Source organism: Lampris incognitus, chromosome 2 (assembly GCF_029633865.1).
Source record: "Lampris incognitus isolate fLamInc1 chromosome 2, fLamInc1.hap2, whole genome shotgun sequence".
Classification (NCBI taxonomy): domain Eukaryota; kingdom Metazoa; phylum Chordata; class Actinopteri; order Lampriformes; family Lampridae; genus Lampris; species Lampris incognitus.
This window is the reverse complement of record NC_079212.1, coordinates 144327243-144340561: the sequence shown is the minus strand read 5'-3', so window position 1 is coordinate 144340561 and position 13319 is coordinate 144327243. Positions and strand designations below refer to the sequence as shown.

Here is a 13319-nt window from a genome sequence, read left to right as displayed (position 1 = left end):
CGCTACATAACGTTAGCTAGCTATTGCAGCCGGTTATTTTCTTGCCCGGTGCGGGATTCGATACGAGGTGTCTTGCACCACAAGGCGACGTCACTAACCGCTTGACTAAAGGGTCAGACCCGTTAGCTAGGGACTAACGTGTGTTATTAGTAGTTTACAGTCGTCACCGTCCCTGGAAGCGCGTCCTCGCGCTTGTTCTTCCCGCGCTCCGAAGAGACTTCTGAGGATCTGCACACTTCCGGTTCCCACCGCTGCCACCAGTGTAACCGGTTATTTTCTTGCCCGGTGCGGGATTCGATGCGGGGTGTGCTGCACCACAAGGCGACGTCACTAACCGCTCGGCTAAAGGGTCAGACCCGTTAGCTAGGGACTAATGTGTGTTATTAGTAGTTTACACTAAGGTGATCAACCAGTAGATGAACGTTCTCCTAAAAGTAAGCTTTTCGAAAAACATATTGTAACGATCACGGATGAATAGGCTCGGTAGCTCTTGGCTAACGGGTCGAGCCCTTTAGTCGACTGGTTAACGTTGTCCCCCTGCGGTGCGGGAGATACGGGTTTGCGTCCCGGCTGTGGCGACGGTTGCCGGGCTGCCCCCCTGAATTCGCTGCATTGGTGTCAGGCGGTTCCCTCCATCGGATGGGGGCAGCTCGTTACAATATTGTAACGTGCACGAATAAGTAGACACGTTAGCCCTTGACTAACGAGCCGGACCCCTTAGTTCAGTGGTTAACGCTGTCGCTCGCGGTGCGGGAGATACGGGTTCGCGTCCCGCCTGTGGCGGTTCCCGCGGCTGTCCCCCTGAATTTGCTACAATATCCAAATATAAACAGTTGCAAGTCGAATATAAAAGGTGACCCTGCGCGTGTGTCGTACCATGTGGCTAAAAAGAGAACAAAAACATGCGTTTGCCTGCAATATTACGACTCTACGAACTACAGCGAGAGAGGAATGTCAGGATTGCGAGCTGTCACGGTTGCATTGCGATGACGTCACCCGGACACATTTCGGCAGCCCGGACACTTATATGTGTCCCAATGCAGGGTCTGCATCCTTCGGAGGGTGCAGCCTTCGCGGTCTACGAAGCCGAATCCTCCGGAGGCTCCTCCGTATACCGCGTCAACGGTTGTTAAATGGGACGGTCTGTCTTCGGTGGATTTCCAGGATGCGTCACCTTATCCTTACGTCACGATTACTCTCGCAAGTTACTACTGAAAAATTACGGAGCCAGAGCTGTCGCTTTTGTTTCGTTATTTACCTCATGCTGGAGGAAGAAGAGATGCGCCGCTGAGAGAGGTAACCCTATTATTCTAACCCACGGTAACGTCATTATTAGATAGTTAACGTTAGTCAGCCCTGCAAACCTAGTAGATGGACAATGTGGTGGACAGTGGAGACATGCACCCCCCAAACAAACTCTGGGGACCGCCCTTGATGAGTCCCACTGGCAGCCAGAAGACAACAGGCTCTTTCTTGTGGCGTTCCACCCAGCCCGGCAGCACCGCCAGGGACTCCGGCTCAGCTAATCATGTTAATTATATGTAATTTTAAATGTGTAATTTGTAAATAGCATTTTTTTTCTCTAATTTGTAAATAGTTGTCAATTTTAAGACTGTCGCTTAATTACTAATTATAATTGTAACCGGTTATTTTCTTGCCCGGTGCGGGATTCGATACGGGGTGCATTGCACCACTAACCGCTCGGCTACAGGGTCAGACCCGTTAGCTAGGGGCTAACGTGTCTTATTAGTAGTTTACAGTCGTCACCCTCTCCCGGAAGCGCGCTCTCGCTCTTTGTTATCCCCGCGCTCCGAAGAGACTTCTGAGGATCTGCACACTTCCGGATCTCACCGCTGCCACCAATGTAACCGGTTATTTTCTTGCCCGGTGCGGGATTCGGTACGGGGTGTACTGCACCACAAGGCGACATCACCAACCGCTCGGCTAAAGGGCCAGACCTGTTAGCTAGGGGCTAACGTGTCTTATTAGTAGTTTACAGTTGTCATTTGACTATTCCATTTGACTTTTTTTAACTTTCAAAAAAAAAAAAAAAAAAAAAAAAACTTAAATATAAGGTATGTTTCCTTCAAACAGGCCTCATTTCAAACAGGCACGCGTTAAGACCACCCCTTTCTGGGGTCCTCAATCTGGACATTAGCGCGGTGCATCTTGGGTCCTTCCTTTCCAGCCCAGACTCGTCGTCTTAAAACATGGGTATGGCACTTCTTGCACTTCTTGCACTCCTAATACCTCCATTTCCCTTTTTATTTCGGTATTTTCCCCCGCCGCTGGGGCTTATGAGGGTCCCGAGTGTAGAATCGTGGTGTTTGTGTGGTATAACGACGGTTTAGTTCGCGCGTTTGTTGTTATTTTAAGCCCGTGATCTGCGCAACGTGGAGCGGCCATAACATGATGTGGACGGCACCTGGACGTTTTAACGGCCCGGGTTTATTTGATTAAAAAAATCGTTTTTTTTTTCCAGTTCGGTGGAAATGACAAGTTTTTGAATTATTGCGTAAAGTAAAAGTCAAGTCCGAGAACAAGTTGTCTGTATCCAGTTTTCATTACGTTCACAGCCAGGGACATGATGGGCTCCATTTAACGTCGTTAGCATTGCTAGGCTAACGTATAAAGGCCATTAAGCTTGGTGGTTTGTCGAGCCTTATACTCACAACCGTGATAGCCCTTAGATACTTAAACCCACCCCGTTAGAAAATACTTCAATATTAAACTTGTCAACCGCTTGTGCCCAAAGCTCAAGTACATAACATCAGATCCATAGGTGGGTAGACATCTAGTAGGGGTGGTGGTGGTGGTGTGGGGTTGCGCCGCTGCAGGACAATACATATTCACAGTAAGGGCAATAAAACATACTGTAAAATATGACAATAGAAACAGTCTTCTTAGTATGTACAGCAACGGTTAAAAACACCACCACCAAACAGTGGTGGTCTGGTTGGCAGGCACTTAGTTTTGTCGTGGTAGGATGTAAGTCAGTGTTTCTCAACCGGGGGTCCGCGGACCCCTAGTGGTCCGTGGTGTAATTGCAAGGGGTCCGTGAAAATGAAATCTCTTTAAAAAAAAGATCCTATGACATTTATAGAAATAGGATTATTTTACTCATGTGACTGAGACCTTTATCTGCCTAAACTATAAAGGGTAACAGGACTTTTTTCTCTAATTACATCTGTTTCACAAGTGTAATTTAGTGTACTTTAATAAGAGATCTCGCTCCCGTTTGCATTGTTAAAAGTTACTGCATAATAATTCTGTTGTTACATATATCTGAAAGTTACTGAATACATATTCTGTTTTGTTACATATATCTGAAAGTTACTGAATACATATTCTGTTTTGTTACATATATCTGAAAGTTACTGAATACATATTCTGTTTTGTTACATATATCTGAAAGTTACTGCATAAGAATTCTGTTTTGTTAACTACATCTAAGTTACAACTGAAAGCTCTTATTTTTGCCCCAAAGAGTGAATAAATGCTATAATGCAATTTAAAATGCAGTTTCTACTGTTTCTATCAAATTGCAACCCCCCTCCCCCAAGATCAGGTGGAGGGGTCCTCAGGGTAGATCAAAAATACGCAGGGGGCCCAGGACCCCAAAAAGGTTGAGAACCACTGATGTAGAGCATATACAGTTGTGCAAAAGAGACGTCAAGTAACATTAACAAATATAAGTAAACATAACTAACAGAGCAGATCAGAGTACTTTATGTCATCCCCGAGGGGAAATTGGGTAAGTAAATGTATATTGATTAAAAGAACGGTTGACTGTGACGTAACTTCAGTGGTTGACTCGATGCTCCTCTCCTCCAGGAAAGTGTCGCGGTCTGCGTACAGCCAGGAAGCTCCGCAACCACAGGCGTGAGCAGAAATGGCACGATAAGCAGTACAAGAAGGCTCATCTGGGTACTGCCCTCAAGGCTAACCCCTTCGGAGGAGCCTCTCATGCAAAGGGCATTGTCCTTGAGAAAGTGTGAGTATGACCTTGCCGTTAAGACTCACGATGAATGTACTTCGCTTCAGCCCGCCGAAGTCAGAGACACGTAACTCCATCCATATATATTATCCAAAGAATCTTAATGCTGCTCTCAGGGTCGTGGGGATGCAGGAGCCTATCCCAGCAGTCATTGGGCAGCAGGTGGAGAGACAGGCCGCCAGGCCATCACAGGGCCGACCTATATAGGGCCGATACATATCTGAAGTTAAACTGAGAATAGACAAATTGAGAAAAAAAGGCAGACTTGTTGAATTTCACTGTCTATGGACAAATCAAAAAATTGAATCCAAAGCCTCACAATGATCTTTGACTCATTAATGCCGGAAGTCGTTCAGTTCTGTTTGATGGTGAACGACTCCCCCATCAAAGGTGAACGATTTCACCTTTGATGAAGTTTTTTGGGAAATTTTGACGTGTTTTTTGGATCCAAAATTCCCATGTGAATTTTGTGTTTTAGTATTTAGTGTCACACTGCTGTGGGCTGGGGGAAACGGAATTTCATTTCTTTTGTGTACGCAAGTACATGAAAGAAATGACAGTAAATTGTTCCTGATTCCTGATAATATTTGTTGATGTATATTATGTGCACTTATGTTGGCCGTTTGCAGGGGTGTGGAGGCCAAGCAGCCTAACTCTGCCATCAGGAAGTGTGTGAGGGTTCAGCTCATCAAGAACGGCAAGAAGATCACCGCCTTCGTCCCAAATGACGGCTGCCTCAATTTTATTGAGGTGAACACTTCATTGCATAACAATAACATCAACTGCGAGTTTCAGAATCACCACCTGCAGCAGTTTTCTTTTTTTCTTTCTCTTGATGGTCATGACAACACATGCAGATGTACAGAATCTGTAGCCCCAAAACCCAGTTCAAAGTCTGAGAAAAAAATAAAAAAAGCGAACCGCAACTAGCACACTAACCTCAAGCACCGCATTTTTCAAGTCTGTGTTCCTAAATGTCACGAATTCCTAAGAAGTATTTGACAAGAACAGATTATGATTTTAAGAAATCTAATTGAGGGCTGCAGCATAATTTAACCAATCAAAGCCCACAGAGAACTGAATCCCGTTTTCATTAACAAATACAACATGGTGGTCGACTCGGCTTCAGCCTCCAGCGACTTTGAATTGGTGTTGGCCTGTTGTGCTAGTGCCTGTGGATAGCGTGATCCTCCCACGCGCTACATCCCCCTGGTGAATCTCCTCACTTGTCAGGTGAAAAGAAGCGGCTGGCGACTCCTCATGTATCAGAGGAGGCATGTGGTAGTCTGCAGCCCTCCCTGGATCAGCAGAGGGGGTGGAGCAGCAGCAACGGGGACGGCTCGGGAAGAGTGGGGTAATTGGCCAAGTACAATTGGGGGGGTTAAACAATAAAAATGGATCCTTTGGTCAGAAAGAAAGAAAAAAACTGTTGCTTGATAATGATGAAATGATTTATTACTCACAACTTTCTGCTTTCTACCACCCCCCCCACCCCACTATTTCTCCTGCAGGAAAACGATGAGGTCTTGGTGGCCGGCTTCGGTCGTAAAGGTCACGCCGTGGGTGACATTCCCGGAGTCCGCTTCAAGGTTGTCAAAGTAGCCAATGTCTCCCTGCTTGCTCTCTACAAAGGCAAGAAGGAGAGACCCAGGTCATAAACCATCAGACACGAAAAACGATAGTCAAAATAATAAAACGTTACTTTTTGATTGCCACTCTCCGTTCTCTGTGTTCTGTTCTGTTCGGTGAGAGGGACAAGAGGCTTATTAGTGTGTCCTGGTTGGTGAGATGAAAGCAGGGAGTGTAATGGTTTCCTTCCCCCCAATCGCTGACGGGGTTTCCATCGAGCCGATTTTTGCAAAATTTTGACATTTCAGAAAGGGAGAAAACCACTTTTATTTTGTCCTTTTCCAGTTACAATGAAATGTGTTGTCTGCATGTAACCCATCCTACTGTATAGGAGCGGTGGGCACCTGCAGCATCCGGGGACCAACTCCAGTTCTTTTTCCTGTTGCCTTGCTCAGGGGCACAGACCGGAGTATTAACCCTAACATGCATGTGTTGATGGTGGGAGGAAACCCACGCAGACACGGGGAGAACACGCAAACTCAAATGGAAACCATGTCCGGGCCGGGGGCATAAAGCAAAATACGTTCATTTGAAGTGATTTTGGTTTTTGTCAAGAGACTGCACTACATGGCTGATGGACATGTGTTTGCGAAGTTAAAAATTAATTGTGAATAGAAATCACATTTTTGGGCGGCACGGTGGCCCAGTGGTTCGCGCTGTAGCCTTACAGCAAACAGGTCCTGGGTCCCGGGGTTGTCAGGTCGTCCTCTGTGTGGAGTTGGCATGTTCTCCCCGTGTCTGCGGTGGGTGTTCGGGTTTCCCCCACCATCACAAAGGATGCATGTTAGGGTTAATACTCTGTGTCCCTGACCGAGGCGTGGCAAGATGAGCTGGAGTTGGTCCCCGGGTGGTGCGTGGCGGCTGCCCGCTGCTCCCGGCTACGCAGCTCGGATGGCTTAAACGCAGAGGAAGAATTTCCCCACGGGGATCAATAGAGCCTATCAAAAACATCATCAGCTGTTACTTTACTTGAAAGGTCCACCCTTGTCATAGATGTTGAAGTATGGACATGAGACGTTGGACAATGAAACTGCTACGTTCACTTGTTGTCTTCACCTTAGATCCGATGGCAGTGAAACTAATTCACATTTTATGTTTTGCAACTTCAGAAAGATTTGATCAAAATATCGTTTTAGTCCAGACAGGGCCGTAGTCCCGGTATCGTTGCTCCGGCTGTAGACCGGTTGTACTGGGCAGCTGCCACGTGGTAATATGAAGCATTTTATTCTCGATGCTCATGTAGTGCATGGGTTTTATAGTCAACCATCCTTCACACACGACTAACGCCATCTACAGTTCAATGCAATTTAATGAAGGACAAAACCACCATTCTCATTAAGTGCAACAAAAAAACAAAATCATGCTTCAGACAGAGCGAACATAATGCTGCAGTGGTCCATCAGGAGGTTGAGTGGTTATTTAACAAAGTTAACTCTTTAGCATTTGCTGCGCTGCACCGAGGCGACTCCTGGTAAATTGCTTTGTTACACAGAGTCACGTGACAGGAAACGACTGCATCTTTTAAACGGCCTCTTGGAAGCTGTTGGTACAGACTGCTGTGGCTTTGTGCCAGCTTTGGAGGAACCTTGGAGGGTTTTTTAGGCCCTGGTGAATAGTGGATTTGTCCTCCATTAATTACATTTAACTGTAGGTGACCCTGTGTCCAGTATGAAGACAAGGATGGACGACCGGAAATGAAGCCCACCTTTGTACTACTTGAGCGGGGGGTATAAAATAAGAGCTAATCGGCTCTGTGCATCACTGTAGTCCACCGACGTCCGGTTTCTGCTGCAGCGGTCGTACCAGCTGCCTGTTTGTTGGCGCGTGCTGTTGACAATGGCATAGTTTTGGCGATGCCTGCAGGATTTACCATGGATAAATGGCAATGACATGCACACAACTGTCCACACACCTCCACCTGCACCTCCCAGCAAACGGGTGAAACGTGTCAAGTTGTACATATCAAGTCACTCCACCGTGATGAGGACGAGCGGACGGACGGAACGTGCACAAACAACACGCACCACATGTTGGTCATGAAGCAGACGCCTCTGCCTGTGTGTGTGTGTGTGTGTGTGTGTGTGTGTGTGTGTGTGTGTGTGTGTGTGTGTGTGTGTGTGTGTGTGTGTGTGTGTGTGTGTGTGTGCGCGCGGCCTGTCCAGGGTGTTTCCCCGCCCGCCGCCCAATAGGCTGCAGCATCCCCGCCATCCTGAGCGCAGGATAAGCGGTTTGGATGGATGGATGGAATAACTTTGTGGGGGGGGAGGGGAGGGGAGATAACAGACCTGCCGCTCCCCGAATGCGCCTAAAGTTGCTATACTTGCATCAAAATGAGTTTTAGATCTATTGCAAAAAAAAAAAGATTAAATCTACCTAAAAGGACCGTGAGCGGTCAAAATGACGGCTCGTAATTTGCTCGTATTTCAAGTTCATTGCTCTGTCCTAGAAACACACTAGCGTCCTCCAGTGGACAGAAGTAGTCCAAACGTGATTTCTGATTATTTCCAACGTGTCTGGTTACAGACGCCGTTACAGACGCTCCACGACTACCACCGAGGGCGTTGCAGTATTTACAGGCGTTGGACAGCGGCCATTTTAAATTGTTTGAAAACTAGTATCAAAGTTGTTACATTGTTAATTTTGGTGTCAGTCATATATAACATGTTGTAGCGAATTCGGGGGACAACGCAACCACAGGAACTGCCGCGGCCGGGACGCGAACCCGACATCGCTAGCCGCTAGACTAAAGGGTCAGACTCGCCAGCCAGCGGCCCGCGTGTCTTCTTATCCATGCACGGTACACTACCCCCCCGCCTTCGGGAAGCGCGTCCCCGCGCTTAAGTATATCAGATCCTTCGAGCCTCAGGGCGCATGCGCTTCCGATGGCCTTACGGTCGCCCCATCCCACTTCTGACAACAATGTAGCGAATTCGGGGGACAACGCAACCACAGGAACTGTCGCCACAGGCGGGACGCGAACCCGTATCGCCCGCACCGCAGGAGGCATCGCTAACCGCTCGACTAAAGGGTCAGACCCGCCAGCCAGCGGCCAGCGTGTCTTCTTATCCATGCACGTTACAATATGCAACGCATTAATATCTCAACTGGGTATTCATCTTGACAGAATATAGAGTTTAAAAGCCGGCGGTCATTTTGACCGCCCATGGTCGTTTTGGGTAGAAGTGAAATCCCGGTCTTTCTAGTGTTAGGTCGAGGAGCCCGTCAGTGAGGTTAGGCACCGTGATATTTGGGTGATTTTCATCTCAAACAAAAGGAAACATCTCGCAGGGCAACACGTGACGGCAGCAGTGAACAGTGTTGGCGCCACACTGCCAACTGATGCCCAAGTAAAATTGTGCTTGGTGAAATGTGCGCTGTATTAAAAGACCTTATAACATCTATACTGCCATTTGTCTGGTCACATCACCTGTTCACGAAATGCAGTCGCTGGAGGAGCTTGTTCTTCATCTGTAAGGTGACCCTGGTCCATCCTGGTCCATTCCTAGATAGCAAAATTCCTGTGGCCCGGACCCATCCCACACCCCACACTTTCATCCGGGCCACGTACCGCGTGAAATGATGGCACCTGGGCAGTCCACTCCTGATAACTAAGAACAGAATGAAAATGAGGAAATACTTTAAAGTTCAAAGTTAAGAATGGAATGAAGATGAAAAGAACAACTGACTTAAAATATAAAAATGAAGTTAACGCTCTGATCTGTATGGGCTTGACATTCTCTCAAGCTGCTGGTGTGTCTGTCTGTCTGTCTGTCTGCCCTTCTGTCTATCTGTCTGTCTGTCCTTATGTCTGCCCTTCTGTCTGTCTGTTCATCTGTCTGTCCTGTCTGTTTATTTTTCTGTCCTTCTGTTTGTGTCTGTGTCTGTCTGTCTGTCTGTCTGTCTGTCTGTCTGCCCTTCTGTCTGCCCTTCTGTCTGTCTGTTCATCTGTCTGTCCTGTCTGTTTATTTTTCTGTCCGTCTGTCTGTCTGTCTATCTGTCTGTCTGTCTTTCCTTCGGTCTGTCTGTCTGCCCTTCTGTCGGTCTATCTGTCTGTCTGTCCTTTTGCCTATCTGTCTGTCTATCCTTCTGTGTGTCTGTCTGTCTGTACGTTCTTCTGTCTCTGTCCTTCTGTCTGTCTGTCTGTCTGTCTGTCTGTCTGTCTGTCTTTCCTTCGGTCTGTCTGTCTGCCCTTCTGTCGGTCTATCTGTCTGTCGGTCTATCTGTCTGTCTGTCCTTTTGTTTATCTGTCTGTCTATCCTTCTGTGTGTCTGTCTGTCTGTACGTTCTTCTGTCTGTCTGTCTGTCTGTCTGTCTGTCTGTCTGTCTTTCCTTCGGTCTGTCTGTCTGTCTGTCTGTCTGTCTTTCCTTCGGTCTGTCTGTCTGCCCTTCTGTCGGTCTATCTGTCTGTCTGTCTATCTGTCTGTCTATCCTTCTGTGTGTCTGTCTGTCTGTCTGTACGTTCTTCTGTCTCTGTCCTTCTGTCTGTCGGTCTGTGTTTGGGTGTTTCTACAAGCTTCCTACTCTGTTTGTGTGTGTCCTCCTCCCTCTGTCTATAAACATGGGACGGTGGAGCCAAAGCAGAGTTTCTGTGTGTGTGTGTGTGTGTGTGTGTGTGTGTGTGTGTGTGTGTGTGTGTGTGTGTGTGTGTGTGTGTGTGTGTGTGTGTGTGTGTGTGTGTGTGTGTGTGTGTGTGTGTGTGTGGGTGTGTGGGTGGGTGTGGGTGTGTGTGTGTTATATAATGAGGTTGGGGAGGGGGGTAAATTTAGTAACTCTTCTCTACAGTGTCTGGTTCCCACCTAGCCAGAGCCGTCCATACGGAGGGTGGAGACGTCCAGGTGGGTCTGCAGCAGCTCTGGGTGGGTTTCACCTCTTTTCTCCTCACAGCCACATTTAAGTGAGTCCATTTAAGCACAAACTTCAGGCTTACTAGAACTATCTGGTCTGGTCATTCTCCAGTCCAAACACTGCACATTAAACCTGATAAAGAAAATAAAATCACTTTAACGGTGTGGGTTCTCAACGTCTTGCAGAGATTGAACAGTGAAATGCAAGTCAAGTGAATTCATTTTTAAAAGCTCAAAATACAGTCAACGTTACAAAAGTGCTATCAAGTCTAACTTTATAATAATTACAAAACAGGCAGAAAACAAAAACAGACCGATGACTTCCTTTTAGCGTTGCTAATATTGTGGTCATACCGTGGTCACATTGTGATCATACCGTGGTCACATTGTGATCATATCGTGGTCATATTGTGATCATATTGTGGTCATACCGTGGTCATATTGTCACATTGTGGCCATGTTGTGATCTATTGTACTCATATTGTGCTCATATTGTGCTCATATTGTGATCATATTGTACTCATATTGTGCTCATATTGTACTCATATTGTGCTCATATTGTGCTCATATTGTGATCATATTGTGGCCATGTTGTGATCATATTGTGCTCATTGTGGTCATGTTGTGATCATATTGTGGTCATATTGTGGTCATATTTTGGTCATACTGTCATATTGTGGCCATGTTTTGATCATATTGTGATCATATTGTGATCATATTGTGGTCATATTGTGATCATATTGTGGTCGCATTGTGGTCGTATTGTGGTCATATTGTGGTCATATTGTGCCTTTGACTGACTGAATGTTGGAGCAGAAAACCAAGTCATCATTTAAACCAACATGTCTCATTGGCACAACTAGTTTAAGCAGACAGCTCTGCCTCGGGCCAACTGCATAGGTCACACACACACACACACACACACACACACACACACACACACACAAACAGCAAATCCATTTTAAACTCAGAGGGACTCGGTGAAGCGGAGCTAAGGAAGGCGAACAATCAGGACAAAACCAAACGAGAAGGTAAAAACCCAGAAACTGCAGATATTCAGTCGTGTGTTTCTCCTCTTTCTGTCTGCAACATGTCCAGTGTCCAGCGGCGCCGCTTGACTGACCTGAAACCACACTCTGACCTGAAACCACGCTCTGACCTGAAACCACGCTCTGACCTGAAACCACGCTCTGACCTGGAAACCACGCTCTGACCTGAAATCACACTCTGACCTGAAACCACGCTCTGACCTGAAACCACACTCTGACCTGAAACCACGCTCTGACCTGAAACCACGCTCTGACCTGAAACCACGCTCTGACCTGAAACCACACTCTGACCTGAAACCACACTTTGACCTGAAAACCACGCTCTGACCTGAAACCACGCTCTGACCTGAAACCACACTCTGACCTGAAAACCACACTCTGACCTGAAACCACGCTCTGACCTGAAACCACGCTCTGACCTGAAACCACACTCTGACCTGAAAACCACACTCTGACCTGAAACCACACTCTGACCTGAAACCACGCTCTGACCTGAAACCACACTCTGACCTGAAACCACACTCTGACCTGAAACCACGCTCTGACCTGAAACCACACTCTGACCTGAAAACCACACTCTGACCTGAAACCACACTCTGACCTGAAACCACATTCTGACCTGAAACCACACTCTGACCTGAAACCACACTCTGACCTGAAACCACGCTCTGACCTGAAACCACGCTCTGACCTGAAACCACGCTCTGACCTGAAACCACGCTCTGACCTGAAACCACACTCTGACCTGAAACAACGCTCTGACCTGGAAACCACGCTCTGACCTGGAAACCACGCTCTGACCTGAAACCACGCTCTGACCTGAAACCACGCTCTGACCTGAAACCACACTCTGACCTGAAACCACACTCTGACCTGAAACCACACTCTGACCTGAAACCACGCTCTGACCTGAAACCACACTCTGACCTGAAACCACGCTCTGACCTGAAACCACACTCTGACCTGAAACCACGCTCTGACCTGAAACCACGCTCTGACCTGAAACCACGCTCTGACCTGAAACCACACTCTGACCTGAAACCACGCTCTGACCTGGAAACCACGCTCTGACCTGGAAACCACGCTCTGACCTGAAACCACGCTCTGACCTGAAACCACGCTCTGACCTGAAACCACGCTCTGACCTGAAACCACGCTCTGACCTGAAACCACACTCTGACCTGAAACCACACTCTGACCTGAAACCACGCTCTGACCTGAAACCACGCTCTGACCTGAAACCACGCTCTGACCTGAAACCACGCTCTGACCTGAAACCACGCTCTGACCTGAAACCACGCTCTGACCTGAAACCACGCTCTGACCTGAAACCACGCTCTGACCTGAAACCACACTCTGACCTGAAACCACACTTTGACCTGAAACCACACTCTGACCTGAAACCACGCTCTGACCTGAAACCACGCTCTGACCTGAAACCACACTCTGACCTGAAACCACGCTCTGACCTGAAACCACGCTCTGACCTGAAACCACGCTCTGACCTGAAACCACGCTCTGACCTGAAACCACACTCTGACCTGAAACCACACTTTGACCTGAAACCACACTCTGACCTGAAACCACGCTCTGACCTGAAACCACGCTCTGACCTGAAACCACACTCTGACCTGAAACCACACTCTGACCAACACGTTGCTGAGGAAGGCTTCCTTTTTCCAGCTGAGAACGCAGCACGCCGCATGTTGCACGCAACACCCGCCATACTAACCTGTGTGTCTCCTCCCTGCACTGTTGTTGCCAGATGCATTATGGGATAGCATAGTTAGACGTCTACTA

General features: G+C 47.5%; 1 protein-coding gene across 1 annotated transcript; it reads left to right on the top strand.

The window, feature by feature from the left end:
• The first annotated feature begins 2100 nt into the window (after positions 1 to 2100).
• Positions 2101 to 5712, top strand: rps23 (ribosomal protein S23). Its single transcript, XM_056274333.1, has 4 exons — positions 2101 to 2214; positions 3835 to 3994; positions 4627 to 4747; positions 5509 to 5712. The coding sequence occupies exons 1-4, from the start codon at positions 2211 to 2213 to the stop codon at positions 5653 to 5655; spliced, it is 432 nt and encodes a 143-aa protein (XP_056130308.1). The 5' UTR covers positions 2101 to 2210; the 3' UTR covers positions 5656 to 5712.
• Positions 5713 to 13319: the final 7607 nt, after the last annotated feature.